At 41.5% G+C, this 14300-nt stretch overlaps 1 protein-coding gene across 1 annotated transcript in view; it reads right to left on the bottom strand.

Moving 5' to 3' along the window:
* LOC124002517 (pleckstrin homology domain-containing family G member 7-like) overlaps nucleotides 1-14300 on the bottom strand; it is a 48656-nt gene that overhangs the window by 1513 nt on the left and 32843 nt on the right. Inside the window, exons 11-16 of the mRNA XM_046309968.1 lie at nucleotides 13086-13260; nucleotides 11160-11275; nucleotides 10560-10647; nucleotides 10372-10451; nucleotides 9851-10004; nucleotides 2621-2718 (exon numbers count right to left, since the gene is read on the bottom strand). Coding sequence (XP_046165924.1) covers nucleotides 2621-2718; nucleotides 9851-10004; nucleotides 10372-10451; nucleotides 10560-10647; nucleotides 11160-11275; nucleotides 13086-13260 — 711 coding nt within the window. The remainder of the gene's footprint in view (nucleotides 1-2620; nucleotides 2719-9850; nucleotides 10005-10371; nucleotides 10452-10559; nucleotides 10648-11159; nucleotides 11276-13085; nucleotides 13261-14300) is intronic.

Raw genomic sequence — 14300 nt, 5'->3', positions numbered from 1 at the left:
TTATGTTATATTAGCCACTATCAGCAGGCACCAACATACATTTCTAACTGTCACTTTAGTGTTAGCTTTACTTCAATTTAACATTCCATTCACCGTTCTTTCCTCTGTCACATCCGTGTAGTTGTTCCTGAGGGTGGCTAGCATTAGTGGATCATATTAGGCTAATGTGCAATGTGGGACATTATGGCATTGACCACACGCAGCAGGTTAAACCTGGAGCACAGTTCACGACGACTGGACCGGTGTCATTACAGTTCAATGATTAGAGTAGATTTATAGGACTTGTTCAACCCTTATTATAAACTTTTTTCCCAACTTCCAATATTTCATGGATTGAACTTGAATGACAACTTTCAGGATGAATCAAACCACTTTTTAATTCCTTAATATATTTAGTGTGTAAAGGCTCTCCAAACCTTTTTCTTTTGTCATACATGCTTTCCTAACCCCAAACGTTGCCTAAATAATCTACAAGATCAGAGTATTTATTACATCTACCAGTTTGTGTTGAAACGGAGATAAATATGCATATATTATTTACATGGCTTTATTTAACTTGGCAAGTCAATTAATAACAAATGCATTGCCTATCAAGACGCAAAAGGCCTACTGTGGGGATGGGGGCTGGGATGAAAAATGTAGGACAAAAACACATCACAATAAGAGAGACACCACAACACTCCATACAACAACAAAGCATGACAGCAACACATAACACAGCATGGCAGCAACACAACAACATGGCATTAGCACAACATGTTAGCAGCACAAACATTGTTAGACACAGACAACAGCAGAGGGCAAAATGGCAGACAACCCAATAAATCACGTGAAGCAGCCAGGTGTCAGTAAGAATGTCCATGATTGAGTGTAGAAATGGAGAAAACTGTCCAGTTAGTGTTTTTTTGCAGCGAACTGATGCCTATTTTCCAAAATTGTTCTCAATGTATTCAAGTCTGTCTACAATATCCACATTTTAAAAATGGTACACCATTAAGATAGATGCACTGGCAACTCTATTGAATGAAAACTCCAAGCGAAAATCTGTTGGCCACATTTATTCAGTGTGCAGAAGGGAATCATGACTGCAAAGCGTGTTATGCACCTGCACAAGGTAAGTCTGAATACCAACTAGTGAGAAGTGTGTAGGAAAGGTAGAACTTCCTAAGTTGGAATCGGGACATAAATTGCTGGTTTATATTATGGATAATGTTTTACAGTTAAATCTTATTTTAATAATCTCATATTTTCCATGTGACAAGGCCAGAGAGACAGCAGTGACAATATGAAGTACCCAAAAGGGCCACTAGATGTCTTGTGATAGATTACCTAAAATCATTGAAAAGTTGTAAAGATTCTGGTAATTTACTGGTAAACTTTCAACGTTTCCAGTAATATACCCACTCTTTGCAACCTTACTCATGCCTAGTAATGAAGGAAATTCCACCTAATTTAGATGTGTCAAAGAGCAAGGTGACTCGGACAGTATTGGAATACAGACTTCTCTGCTAGTGTCCGATGACCAACTAGTGCTGAGCGATTAACCAAAATGTAGGTTATTTTTCAGTTTTTAGACTAATTGACTTAAGTCTGTTCAATTATTTGAATTCCATTTCGTTCATTTTTTTCTGTGAGCTCAATGTGCAGTTTCTGTAGAGATAAATCAGATTAAGCCTGAACTGTGCAATGTAGTAGGGAGTTGTAGTTTCCAAAAGACCAAATTTTTGCAAAGTTTGGCGCAAAAAAAACATGACAATAATCCATTGCGCGCCCTCTTAAACTTGTCCATCTGTGCGTAGCAAGACAGAACAAGCAATCGATATGGATAGAAACCAGTTACCAGAGCCTGAAAATACATGATCTTGATTGTTGGTATTCAGCAGTTATAAAATTATGCCTTATTTACTTTGAATAACTACAAAAATAGTGATTTTGATAGGCAGCAGCTCTACGGAAATGAGATGACTTGGAATATGAATAAATTATGGTTCATAATTATGGTTCATAAGCAGTAATGGGAGATCACTAACGTCATGGGACTTGTATTAATTGTGTTGTTACAGCATGAAATCCACATAATGCACAGTGCTTTTAATGTCAAAAATACATTAAACCAATCAAACTGTCCTCAATAAGCACTCAGCACTATGACAAACACTAACTGGATCGAGTCACTTGATTTCTGGAAAGATAGCAATTTGTATGTTTGCGCAGAGAAAATCTCCTAGACAAATAGACTGCAAATAGCTCAACAATGATTATTATCATCCGGCAAAGGAATGAAACATGGTGATGAATGAAGGATAACACAGGAATTTATATGGCAGTAATCAACTAGCAACTCAAATTAATACACTTTGAACCTGCTGTGAGTATGTTGAGATGGGAATGTCATGATCGTGATAAATCCACGCCTTATAAAAGCGTCCGCTAAATGGCATATATTATTACATATGACCACATAATGAAATGTCAGTCACCATGGTACAATTACACACGAACAACCAAATTGGAATGCAACCCAATTCTCATTGTAAAAACACTACTGTCATTCAGTGTTTTTGTTAGGACTACAACACGTACAGTGTGTTACTTTAAGTTCAGAGTGCTCTTACTGTACCTTGACGGCCTCGGACGGTGCTTGTAGAATGAAGGCAGCGATACACTGCTGGTAGCGGTTCTGGTGCATGATAATGAAGGATTGGGGTATCCCTGACGCTGAGAAGAGAAGGATGAAACATGTCAGTGTCATTAGTGCACACCATAGAAAAATGTATATATTTTTTTTAAACAGAAATTGAAAACAAGCGCTTCATATTGGAAGTTCAGGTGGTCCCTCCCTGTTTTGGCCAGTTTGCATCCATTCAGTTTCTAATTAATACAACCTAGTTTATATATAAATTATACTCTTATCCAGAGCAATTTACAGTAGTGCATGCATACATTTTCATACTGGTCCCTGATGGAATCAAACCCATAATCATGGCGTTGCAAGTGCCGTGCTCTACCAACAGTCACAAGGCCAGGTCTGAAAAAAACGCACATAAACAGTACAGAAGAAAGAGTACTGAACAAATAACTCAGGACTGATACTGTAATTGATTACAGATGACTAATCTGCGGTTTAGATAACTGGATTGCACAATACAGTGGTTTCCGAAAGTATTCACCCGCAGGGGGGGGGGGGGGGGATTGTAATCATTTGATTTACGCAACATGCCTACCACTTTGAAGATGCAAAATATTTTTATTATAAAATAAACAAACAAAACTTGAGTGCATATCTAGGGCTTTGACTAGGCCATTCTAAGACATTTAAATGTTTCCCCTTAAACCACTCAAGTGTTGCTTTAGCAGTATGCTTAGGGTCATTGTCCTGCTGGAAGGTGTCCGTCCCAGTCTCAAATACAAGACTGAAACAGGTTTCCCTCAAGAAACTCCCTGTATTTAGCGCCATTCATCATTCCTTCAATTCTGACCAGTTTCCCAGTCCCTGCCGATGAAAAACATCCGCACAGCATGATGCTGCCACCACCATGCTTCACTGTGGGGATGATGTTCTTGGGGTGATGGGAGGTGTTGGGTTTGCGCCAGACAAAACGCTTCCTTGATGGCCAAAAAGCTCAATTTAAGTCTCATCTGACCAGAGTACCTTCTTCCATATGTTGGGGTAGTCTCTAGAGGCCGACCGATACATTTTGGACCCCTGATTAAGGCCGATTACATTGCACTCCACGGGGAGAATGCGTGGCAGGGCTGACTACCTGTTATGAGAGTGCAGCAAGGAGCCAAGGTAAGGTGCTAGCTAGCATTAAACGTATCTTATAAAAAAACTATTAATCTTAACATAATCACTAGTTAAACTAGTAATATCATCAACCAATGGTAGTTATCTAGCTTGTCATGCTTTGCATATAAAATCGATGAGGTGCCTGCTAATTTATCCGTGAATTACAGCCTACTTTGCCAAACAGGTGATTTAACAAGCTCATTTGCTAAAAAAGCACTGTTGTTGCACCAATGTGTACCTAACCATAAACATCAACGCCTTTCTTAAAGTCAATACACAAGTATATATTTGTAAACCTGTATATTTAGCTAATATTGCCTGCTAACATGAATTTCTTTCAACTAGGGAAATTGTGTCACTTGCATACTGTGCAACAGAGTCAGGGTATATGCAACAATTTGGGCCGCCTTGCTCGTTGGGAACTGTGTGAAGACCATTTCTTCCTAACAAAGACAGCCAACTTCGCCAAACAGGGGATGATTTAACAAAAGCACATTTGTGAAAAAAGCACAATCGTTGCACGAATGTTCCTAACCATAAACATTAATGCCTTTCTTAAAATCAATACACAGAAGTATATTTTTTAAAAACCTGTATATTTAGTTAAAATAAATTAATGTTAACAGGCAATGATAACTAGGATGTTAAAACTTCTTCAGCCTATGGGTTCCCCTACAGGAACTACACCCCCCCGTTCAGCTGAAACGGTGGCGCAGGGAATGCAAAAATATTCTTAAATGTTTAACCTCCATACATTAACAATTCCAATACCTCAAATGAAAGATAAACACCTTGTTCATCTACCCGGCATGTCAGATTTTTTAAATGTTTTACGGCGAAAACAGCATATATTTATGTTAGACCACCACCAAAACAAAGAAAAAACGTAGCCATTTTATTCCACAAAAGATAAAATGACAAAAGCAGGATAAAAAAATAAAATAATTCACTAACCTCTTGAAAATCTTCATCAGATGACAGTCATATGACGTTACACAGTACATTTATGTTTTGTTCGATAATATGCATTTTATATCCATAAATTTCAGTTTACATTGATGCCATGTTCAGAAAATTCTCCAAAATGGTCCAGGATAATTTTGCATCAAAACTTCCAAATTACATATTACAGGTCGACAAAACTGGTCAAACTAAGTGCAGAATCAATATTCAGGATGTTATAATCATAAAAATCGAAAAACATTCCAACTGGGCCATCCATGTTCATCTGGGGCTGATTGGAACAGACGAAGCATACGCGCCTTCAAGCACATGAATCTTTTGCGACACTTTAGCACTTTCCTTCCCATTAGGTCAAAGTTCACAGCAAATGCTCCATTGAGGACATTTAGTGGAAGACACAGGAAGTGTTTCCAGATCCATAGCTTGTTGGGAAGGGAGGGGGCGATGAAGTCAAAGTTGCCCCAACTTTCAGGATTTCAAAACTAGTTTGCAAGATTGCCTGCCCTGTGAGTTCTGTTATACTCACAGACATAATTCAAACGGTTTTAGAAACTTCAGTGTTTTCTATCCAATATTAATTATAATATGCATATATTAGCAATTTAGGACAGATTTTGATGCAGTTCACTATTGGCACGCAATTCATCCAAAGGGGAAATACTGCCCCCTATCTTAACTTGCGTTTGTTGCACGCATAGTCAAAATATATGCAACAGTTTGGGCCGCCTGGCTCGTTGCGAACTAATTTGCCAGAATTTGACAATTATAACATAACTTTGAAGGGTGCAATGTAACAGCAATATTTAGACTTATGGATGCTACCCGTTAGATAAAATACGGAATAATTCCGTATTTCACTGAAAGAATAAACGTTTTGTTTTCTAAATTATAGTTTCCGAATTACCACATTACCTGTTAAGCATACCCCTTACCTTTTCGAACATTCTGTTAAAAATCGCGCAACATTTCAGCGTCCTGCTACTGATGCCAGGAATATAGTATATGCATATGATTGTGTCTGGCAACATGACTGAATACAAACAGTGCAGCTATTCCCTCCGCAAGGCTATTAAACAAGCTAAGCGTCAGTACAGAGACAAAGTGGAATCTCAATTCAATGGCTCAGACACAAGAGGCATGTGGCAGGGTCTACAGTCAATCACGGACTACAAGATGAAATCCAGCCCAGTCACGGACCAGGATGTCTTGCTCCCAGGCAGACTAAATAACTTTTTTACCCGCTTTGAGGACAATACAGTGCCACTGACACGGCCTGCAACGGAAACATGCGGTCTCTCCTTCACTGCAGCCGAGGTGAGTAAGACATTTAAACGTGTCAACCCTCGCAAGGCTGCAGGCCCAGACGGCATCCCCAGCCGCGCCCTCAGAGCATGCGCAGACCAGCTGGCCGGTGTGTTTACGGACATATTCAATCAATCCCTATACCAGTCTGCTGTTCCCACATGCTTCAAGAGGGCCACCATTGTTCCTGTTCCCAAGAAAGCTAAGGTAACTGAGCTAAACGACTACCGCCCCGTAGCACTCACTTCCGTCATCATGAAGTGCTTTGAGAGACTAGTCAAGGACCATATCAACTCCACCCTACCTTACCTGACACCCTAGACCCACTCCAATTTGCTTACCGCCCAAATAGGTCCACAGACGATGCAATCTCAACCACACTGCCCTAACCCACCTGGACAAGAGGAATACCTATGTGAGAATGCTGTTCATCGACTACAGCTCGGCATTCAACACCATAGTACCATCCAAGCTCGTCATCAAGCTCGAGACCCTGGGTCTCGACCCCGCCCTGTGCAACTGGGTACTGGACTTCCTGACGGGCCGCCCCCAGGTGGTGAGGGTAGGCAACAACATCTCCTCCCCGCTGATCCTCAACACGGGGGCCCCACAAGGGTGCGTTCTGAGCCCTCTCCTGTACTCCCTGTTCACCCACGACTGTGTGGCCACGCATGCCTCCAACTCAATCATCAAGTTTGCGGACGACACAACAGTGGTAGGCTTGATTACCAACAACGATGAGACGGCCTACAGGGAGGAGGTGAGGGCCCTCGGAGTGTGGTGTCAGGAAAATAACCTCACACTCAACGTCAACAAAACTAAGGAGATGATTGTGGACTTCAGGAAACAGCAGAGGGAACACCCCCCTATCCACATCGATGGAACAGTAGTGGAGAGGGTAGCTAGTTTTAAGTTCCTCGGCATACACATCACAGACAAACTGAATTGGTCCACTCACACTGACAGCGTCGTGAAGAAGGCGCGGCAGCGCCTATTCAACCTCAGGAGGCTGAAGAAATTCGGCTTGTCACCAAAAGCACTCACAAACTTCTACAGATGCACAATCGAGAGCATCCTGTCGGGCTGTATCACCGCCTGGTACGGCAACTGCTCCGCCCACAACCGTAAGGCTCTCCAGAGGGTAGTGAGGTCTGCACAACGCATCACCGGGGGCAAACTACCTGCCCTCCAGGACACCTACACCACCCGTTGTTACAGGAAGGCCATAAAGATCATCAAGGACATCAACCACCCGAACCACTGCCTGTTCACCCCGCTATCATCCAGAAGGCGCGGTCAGTACAGGTGCATCAAAGCTGGGACCGAGAGACTGAAAAACAGCTTCTATCTCAAGGCCATCAGACTGTTAAACAGCCACCACTAACATTGAGAGGCTGCTGCCAACACACTGTCATTGACACTGACCCAACTCCAGCCATTTTAATAATGGGAATTGATGGGAAATGATGTAAATATATCACTAGCCACTTTAAACAATGCTACCTTATATAATGTTACTTACCCTACATTATTCATCTCATATGCATATGTATATACTGTACTCTACATCATCGACTGCATCCTTATGTAACACATGTATCACTAGCCACTTTAACTATGCCACTTTGTTTACTTTGTCTACACACTCATCTCATATGTATATACTGTACTCGATACCATCTACTGTATGCTGCTCTGTACCATCACTCATTCATATATCCTTATGTACATGTTCCTTATCCCCTTACACTGTGTATAAGACAGTAGTTTTGGAATTGTTAGGTAGATTACTTGTTGGTTATCACTGCATTGTCGGAACTAGAAGCACAAGCATTTCGCTACACTCGCATTTATCATCTGCTAACCATGTGTATGTGACAAATAAAATTCGATTTGATTTGATTTGATTAGTATGTGTGGATAGAAAACACTGACGTTTCTAAAACTGGTAAATCACGGCTGTGACTATAACAGAGCGTGTGTTTCATCGAAAAGTGCAAGAAAAACTGATCACCCACGAAAACTGGGAAAAATATCCATGCGCCACTTGCATGTATTGTCTATGGGGAAGCAAATTATATGGGGCTGAGATTGCAAGTCCTACAGCTTCCACACGATGTCGCCAGTCTTGTCAATTGCCTGGGCTTTGTTTCTTGGTCAAACAAGTAAGAGAGAGCCGATTCCTTCCGGTCTCGGACAGGATGTTTTGGAGGAGAAATTTCAGAACATGATTTGAAGACGTGGAGCTATTCAATACAGATCGCCCCGTGATCAATTTGATAGATTATTAACGTTTACTAATACCTAAAGTTGGATTACAAAAGTATTTTGAAGTGTTTTGTGAAAGTTTATCGTCGACTTTTTTAATTTTAAAAAATGACGTTGCGTTTTAAAACGCTGTTTTTTCTGGATCACACACACTTTTCATAGATCGATATTTAGGGTATATATGGACCGAATTAATCGAAAAAAAATACCCAATAGTGATGTTTATGGGACATCTAGGAGTGCCAACAAAGAAGCTCGAAGGTAATGAATGTTTTATATTTTATTTCTGCGTTTTGTGTAGCGCCGGCTATGCTAATTATTTTGTTTACGTCCCCTTCAGGTATTTCGGGGTGTTGCATGCTATCAGATAATAGCTTCTCATGCTTTCGCCGAAAAGCATTTTAAAAATCTGACTTGTTGGCTGGATTCACAACGAGTGTAGCTTTAATTCAGTACCCCTGCATGTGTGTTTTAATGAACGTTTGAGTTTTAACTAACAAGTGCTATTAGCATTTAGCGTAGCGCATTTGCATTTCCAGATGGCTAGATGGGACGCCTGCGTGTCAGGTGCACTTAAGAGGTTAATGACCTACGGCTCGTATTTCTGTGTGTTATTATAATTAGGTCTATGACTTGATAGCGCAGTCTGACTGAGCGGTGGTAGGCAGCAGCAGGCTCATAAGCATTCATTCAAAACAGCACTTTCCTGCGTTTAACCAGCAGCTCTTCGCAATGCTTCAAGCCTATCAACTCTCGAGATCAGGCTGACAATCCTAAAGTACCTATTAGAACATTCAAAAGTCAAAGGTATATGAAATACAAATGGTATAGAGAAATAGTCCTATAATAACTACAACCTAAAACCTCTTACCTGGGAATATTGAAGACTCATGTTAAAAGGAACCACCAGCTTTCATATGTTCTCAGTAAGGAACTTAACCTTTAGCTTTTATACATGGCACATATTGCAATTCTACTTACTCCTCCAACACTGTTTTTGCATTATTTAAACCAAATTGAACATGTTTCATTATTTATTTGAGACTAAATTGATTTTATTGATATATAAAGTTAAAATAAAAGTGTTCATTCAGTATTGTTGTAATTGTCATTATTACATACATGCATATAAAATAGTCAGATTAATCGGTATCGGCGTTGAAAAATCATATTCGGTCGACCTCTAGTAACTCTTCTACTTGGCTGGTTACTGTTGTAATGGTTTGTCTGCTGGGCTATGTTCTCAAATAATTGTACGGTATGCTTTCGCTGTAAAGCATTTTTGAAATCTGACACCGTGGTTGGATTCACAAGAAGTTAATCTTTAAACCTATGTAAAATAGTTGTATCTTTTCTGAATTTTTATAATGAGTATTTCTGTATTTGAATTTGGCGCTCTGCAATCTTACTGGATGTTGGCCAGGTGGGACGCCCACATACCCTAGAGAGGTTAAACTGTTGCAACTACATCATTGAATGCTGGACTTTTTCAATTCCTGTATCATGCAGGTGTTGATCCGTCCCCACCTGCTGCATTGAGTTGGTCTACGCTCCTGAGCTGGAGGCGGTCCAGCGAGATGGGCTGGTCCAGGACGGTGAAGGTACAGCCCTCCTTCAGCAACTGGTCCAACTCCTGGTTCTGAGGGAGGCGCAAAGGATTCTGTTCAGGACCTGTGGACTTCTAGAGGGGGGTAGGAGTGGGAGAGCGCACGGGAGAGAGAGAAAATCGAATTTCAGTGATCAAAGAGGATTAAGTACTATACGAAAGTATTTTTATTTATTTTACCTTTATTTAACTAGGCAAGTCAGTTAAGAACAAATTCTTATTTTCAATGACGGCCTAGCTAGTAACAGTAGGTTAACTGCCTGTTCAGGGGCAGAACGACAGATTTGTACCTTGTCAGCTCAGGGGTTAGAACTTGCAACCTTCCGGTTACTAGTCCAACGCTCTAACCACTAGGCAACCCTGCCGTCCCGAAAGTAGTTAAGTTATAATACATATGTAGGTAAGTATCTATGTGAGAAAATCGTAGAGGTATGGGTCCTACTTTCTTGTTCCTCTTGATCTTGGTGATGAGGAGGAAGTCGTCAAAGAGAAACAGGTACACATCGTGCAGCTTGGCATTCTCTGGTGGTAACATATGTCGAGATGATGTCAGGACATGGCTGATGTAAAACTACAGTACTTTAACAGTATTTTAACTAAGCATGACTGATTACTCTGTATGTCACCGACCTGTGAGCACTAGTTTGCCCTCATGCAGCAGGCACCGATGAGCGATGAGGTTTTCGAGGGTGACCGCTTTCAGGAGATGCTTCAGATTCTGTTCAAAGCCAAATGAAGGGCTGAGGTTAGGTTGTGGGAAGACGGGTGATTTGTTTGCATTCTTACGACTTCATATGTGGTGGCAGTATATTTTATTTTGATCATATCCCGCCGTTATGGCTCTTGCATGCATATCTAGCTTTGCGGATCACGATGATCAGATATCACTTGATCTTTATCTGAAAAAACTAAGACGCTTCAGACAGCCCTCTCTTTACATCAATGCATTGACATCATTCAAGATACAGCTAAGTTGTTGTTGTACTGTATCTGACTCGTGTATCAAAACGTTAACCATATGATCTGTTCTACTCAAATCCGAACCCAAGAAGATCCATTTGTCTTGGCCCAAGACCAGGGTCATTGGAAAGCTTAAGTACAGAAGTCCATGTTCCTCCAGGAACTAACATGATTACGTCAATTAAGTCCATTTTATTCTATTATGTATTTGTGCAAACCCAGATTGATATTCAGAGCTCAACTCTCTCATTATAGTGAATGCAACCTTACCTCAGGGATGAAGGCCCGCTTGTCTCTCTCCCACACTGGCAGCCACACCAGGGCATCTCTCAGTAGTTTCACCTTCTGGTAGTTGTCCAGCCATTTGACTTTGCCCTCCAGATCACCTACAAAAACACACACAAACACAAAACACATAACATAAAACAACACGCACACACCCACCCACAACACACCCACAGGGGGAGGGGTGTGTGTGACACAAACAAACCAACGAGGACACTAAACTGCATTCCACTCCACCTCTCTGTTTGATAGTGAGCAGTGCACACTAATTAGAAACAGCGATTCTGGCAGGCTTATTCCTGGCTTTGGACCACACAGAACAATCTTAACAAGGGTGTCACTGTTGTCATCAGATTAAATTAATATAATATAGTACTACTTTGTAAAATATTCAGCTATGTACACAATTTATCAAACTATCAATTCATCTGGCATTGGCAATGAAACACAAATACATTTCAAATAGTATCTCTGATGTTGATAAGGATATCATTAAATAATGACGACAGCTGACTGTGTCTCAACATGGGTGTGATCTATGATGCTCTAGTCATAGATTAGACTGCACCCACCGCTTACCGTAGACACCCACCACACCCATTGAACATTGACCGATTCAGTCCAGCCTGCCATTGTGACAGTGCTATTCCCAGGCCACATCAACTCACTGTATACCTCTGTTATTGTCTGTATAGCCACACCCTGGCTATGGGAAATAACTTTGAAGCACACAGTAAAAACACAAACTAGTTATGTGGAATAGAAAAACGGGTTCGATATACAAGAACAATTACATTGAAGGTACAATACTGGTACATATTTCTCTACAGCCGGTCCTGTCCATCTAGTTATAGAGAGAACCACCAAAATACGTCTGCAAGTACAGGCACGCAGAGAAGACGTCAATTGTCACAGATTTTGGCTGCTGCCCAACAAACAAACTGGCTATTTGGTTACCATTTCTAAGAGACATGTATTTTTAGAGACTATCCCGTACAGGAGGCTGTGTGTAAATAAACTTTTCCAGTGTATATTTTGCTACAGGTGTGAAGATGTGAGTTAAGCCAGGAGGTATAAGTGGCTGTCAAAAGCCCACATAGCTCTTGTCAGAAAACACCCTAGAGCTGATGGCCTGAACCTGAATGGCAGAGCTGCTGTTTCCTATGTAGAAATAGAACTCCTAGAATGGCAACCCAATTCAAGTCAAGGGGGGGGTGATAAAATTCAAAATGGACACCGGTCATCCTATTTCTAAAGGTTTCCTCCATCGTGAGACACAGGAGAGGCTGGCTGACTGACTGACTCTGCTTGTGTATGTTCAAGTTTCCTTATACGGCAAAAACATTGTTGTGGTTAGAGCGAGAGGAGCCTCTAGTGATGACTGACTACTGTTAAATTAGGTTCAGATGAGTCACCTCAGCTGATAAAAATAGATTATGCAAATAACCCAGATAATCCAATAATGGCTTCACAGAACCACAAATCAGCTTAATTTACACTAATAACGTGTGTGGTGAGCCATTGACTTTACAGAGTCAGTGTGGTGGTGAGGGTTAACGTAGTTAAGTGTTGCAGTAAGAATGTACAATAAAGTAATGTGGTAAGGTTGCACTGTTTTGTAGAAACATCAGATCAGCCTGAGAGACTGACCATGTTGTACACAATGTAGCCAATGGTCTGGCAAAGCGATTTTGTTATTCTCATTGGAAGTTACGGGGAAATAAGACTCTCGCTGTTTTTAATTGAAAATGTACAGCTGTGGAGCGGGCAGTGCACAGGGGCTGTGTGGGTGTTTGATTGAAAAAGACAGGAAAACCAAATAGGTTTATATATGAAAACAGCAGCTTGTGTAGTGATGGGGTTTTACAATACAGTGTTTCAGTGGCAAGGGTGAAGGAGGGGAATGCTCACATATGGAGGTGTCCACCTGCTCCACCACACTCTGCAGGGTGCTCTCCTCCTCCTCCGTCCGGCTTCTCTTCCCCACGTTCCTCAGCAGCAGGGGGTAGCGGGTCAGACGGTGCAACGGCGCCACCAACAGGTCACGCAACTGGAGCCTCCGACACTCCTGGTTCCTCTCACACCACTAGGAAGGAAGGGGAGAGAGAGAGAGATATCATCTTTAACAACATCCTCAGCTCTGGCATCTTCCCCAAAATTTGGAACCAAGGACGAATCACCCCAATCCACAAAAGTAGAGACAAATTTGACCCCAATAACTACCGGGAGATATGAGTCAACAGCAACTTTGGGAAAATCTTCTGCATCATCATCATTAACAGCAGACTTGTATATTTCCTCAGTGAAAACAATGCACTGAGCAAATTACCGTATGACAGACCACGTATTCACCCTGCACACCCTAATTGACAAGCAAACAAGCCAAAACAAAGGCAAAGTCTTCTCATTCTTTGTTGAGTATAAAAAAAAGCGCGACTCAATTTGGCATGAGGGCCTGCTAAACAACTTGATGGAAAGTGGTGTTGTGTGGAAAATATACGACATTATAAAATCAAGTGTGAAGTTTAAATTGGCAAAAAAACATTGCTTTCCACAGGGCAAGGGGGTGAGACAGGGATGCAGCTTAAGCCCCACAATCTTCAACATAGATCAACAAATTGGCGAGGGCACTAGAACAGTCTGCAGCACCCGGCCTCACCCTACTAGAACCTGAAGCCAAATGTCTACCATTTGCTGATGATCTGGTGCTTCTGTCCCCAACCAAGGAGGGCCTACAACAGCACCTATATCTTCTGCACATATTGTCAGACTTGGGCCCTGACAGTAAATCTCAGTAAGACAAAAATAATGGTGTTCCAAAAAAGGTCCAGTTTCCAGGACCACAAATACAAATTCCATCTAGACACCATCGCACTAGAGCACACAAAAAACTATACATACCTCGGCCTAAACATCAGCGCCACAGGTAACTACCACAAAGCTGTGAACGATCTGAGAGACAAGGAAAGAAGGGGCTTCTATGCCATCAAAAATTTGATGTGCCAATTAGGATCTGGCAAAAAGTACTTCAAATCAGTTATAGAACCCATTGCCGTTTATGGTTGTGAGCTCTGGAGTCCGCTCACCAACCAATAATTCACAAAATAGGACAAACACCAAATTGAG

Source organism: Oncorhynchus gorbuscha, linkage group LG02, assembly GCF_021184085.1.
Source record: "Oncorhynchus gorbuscha isolate QuinsamMale2020 ecotype Even-year linkage group LG02, OgorEven_v1.0, whole genome shotgun sequence".
Lineage (NCBI taxonomy): Eukaryota > Metazoa > Chordata > Actinopteri > Salmoniformes > Salmonidae > Oncorhynchus > Oncorhynchus gorbuscha.
This window is presented reverse-complemented; position numbering and strand designations above follow the sequence as displayed.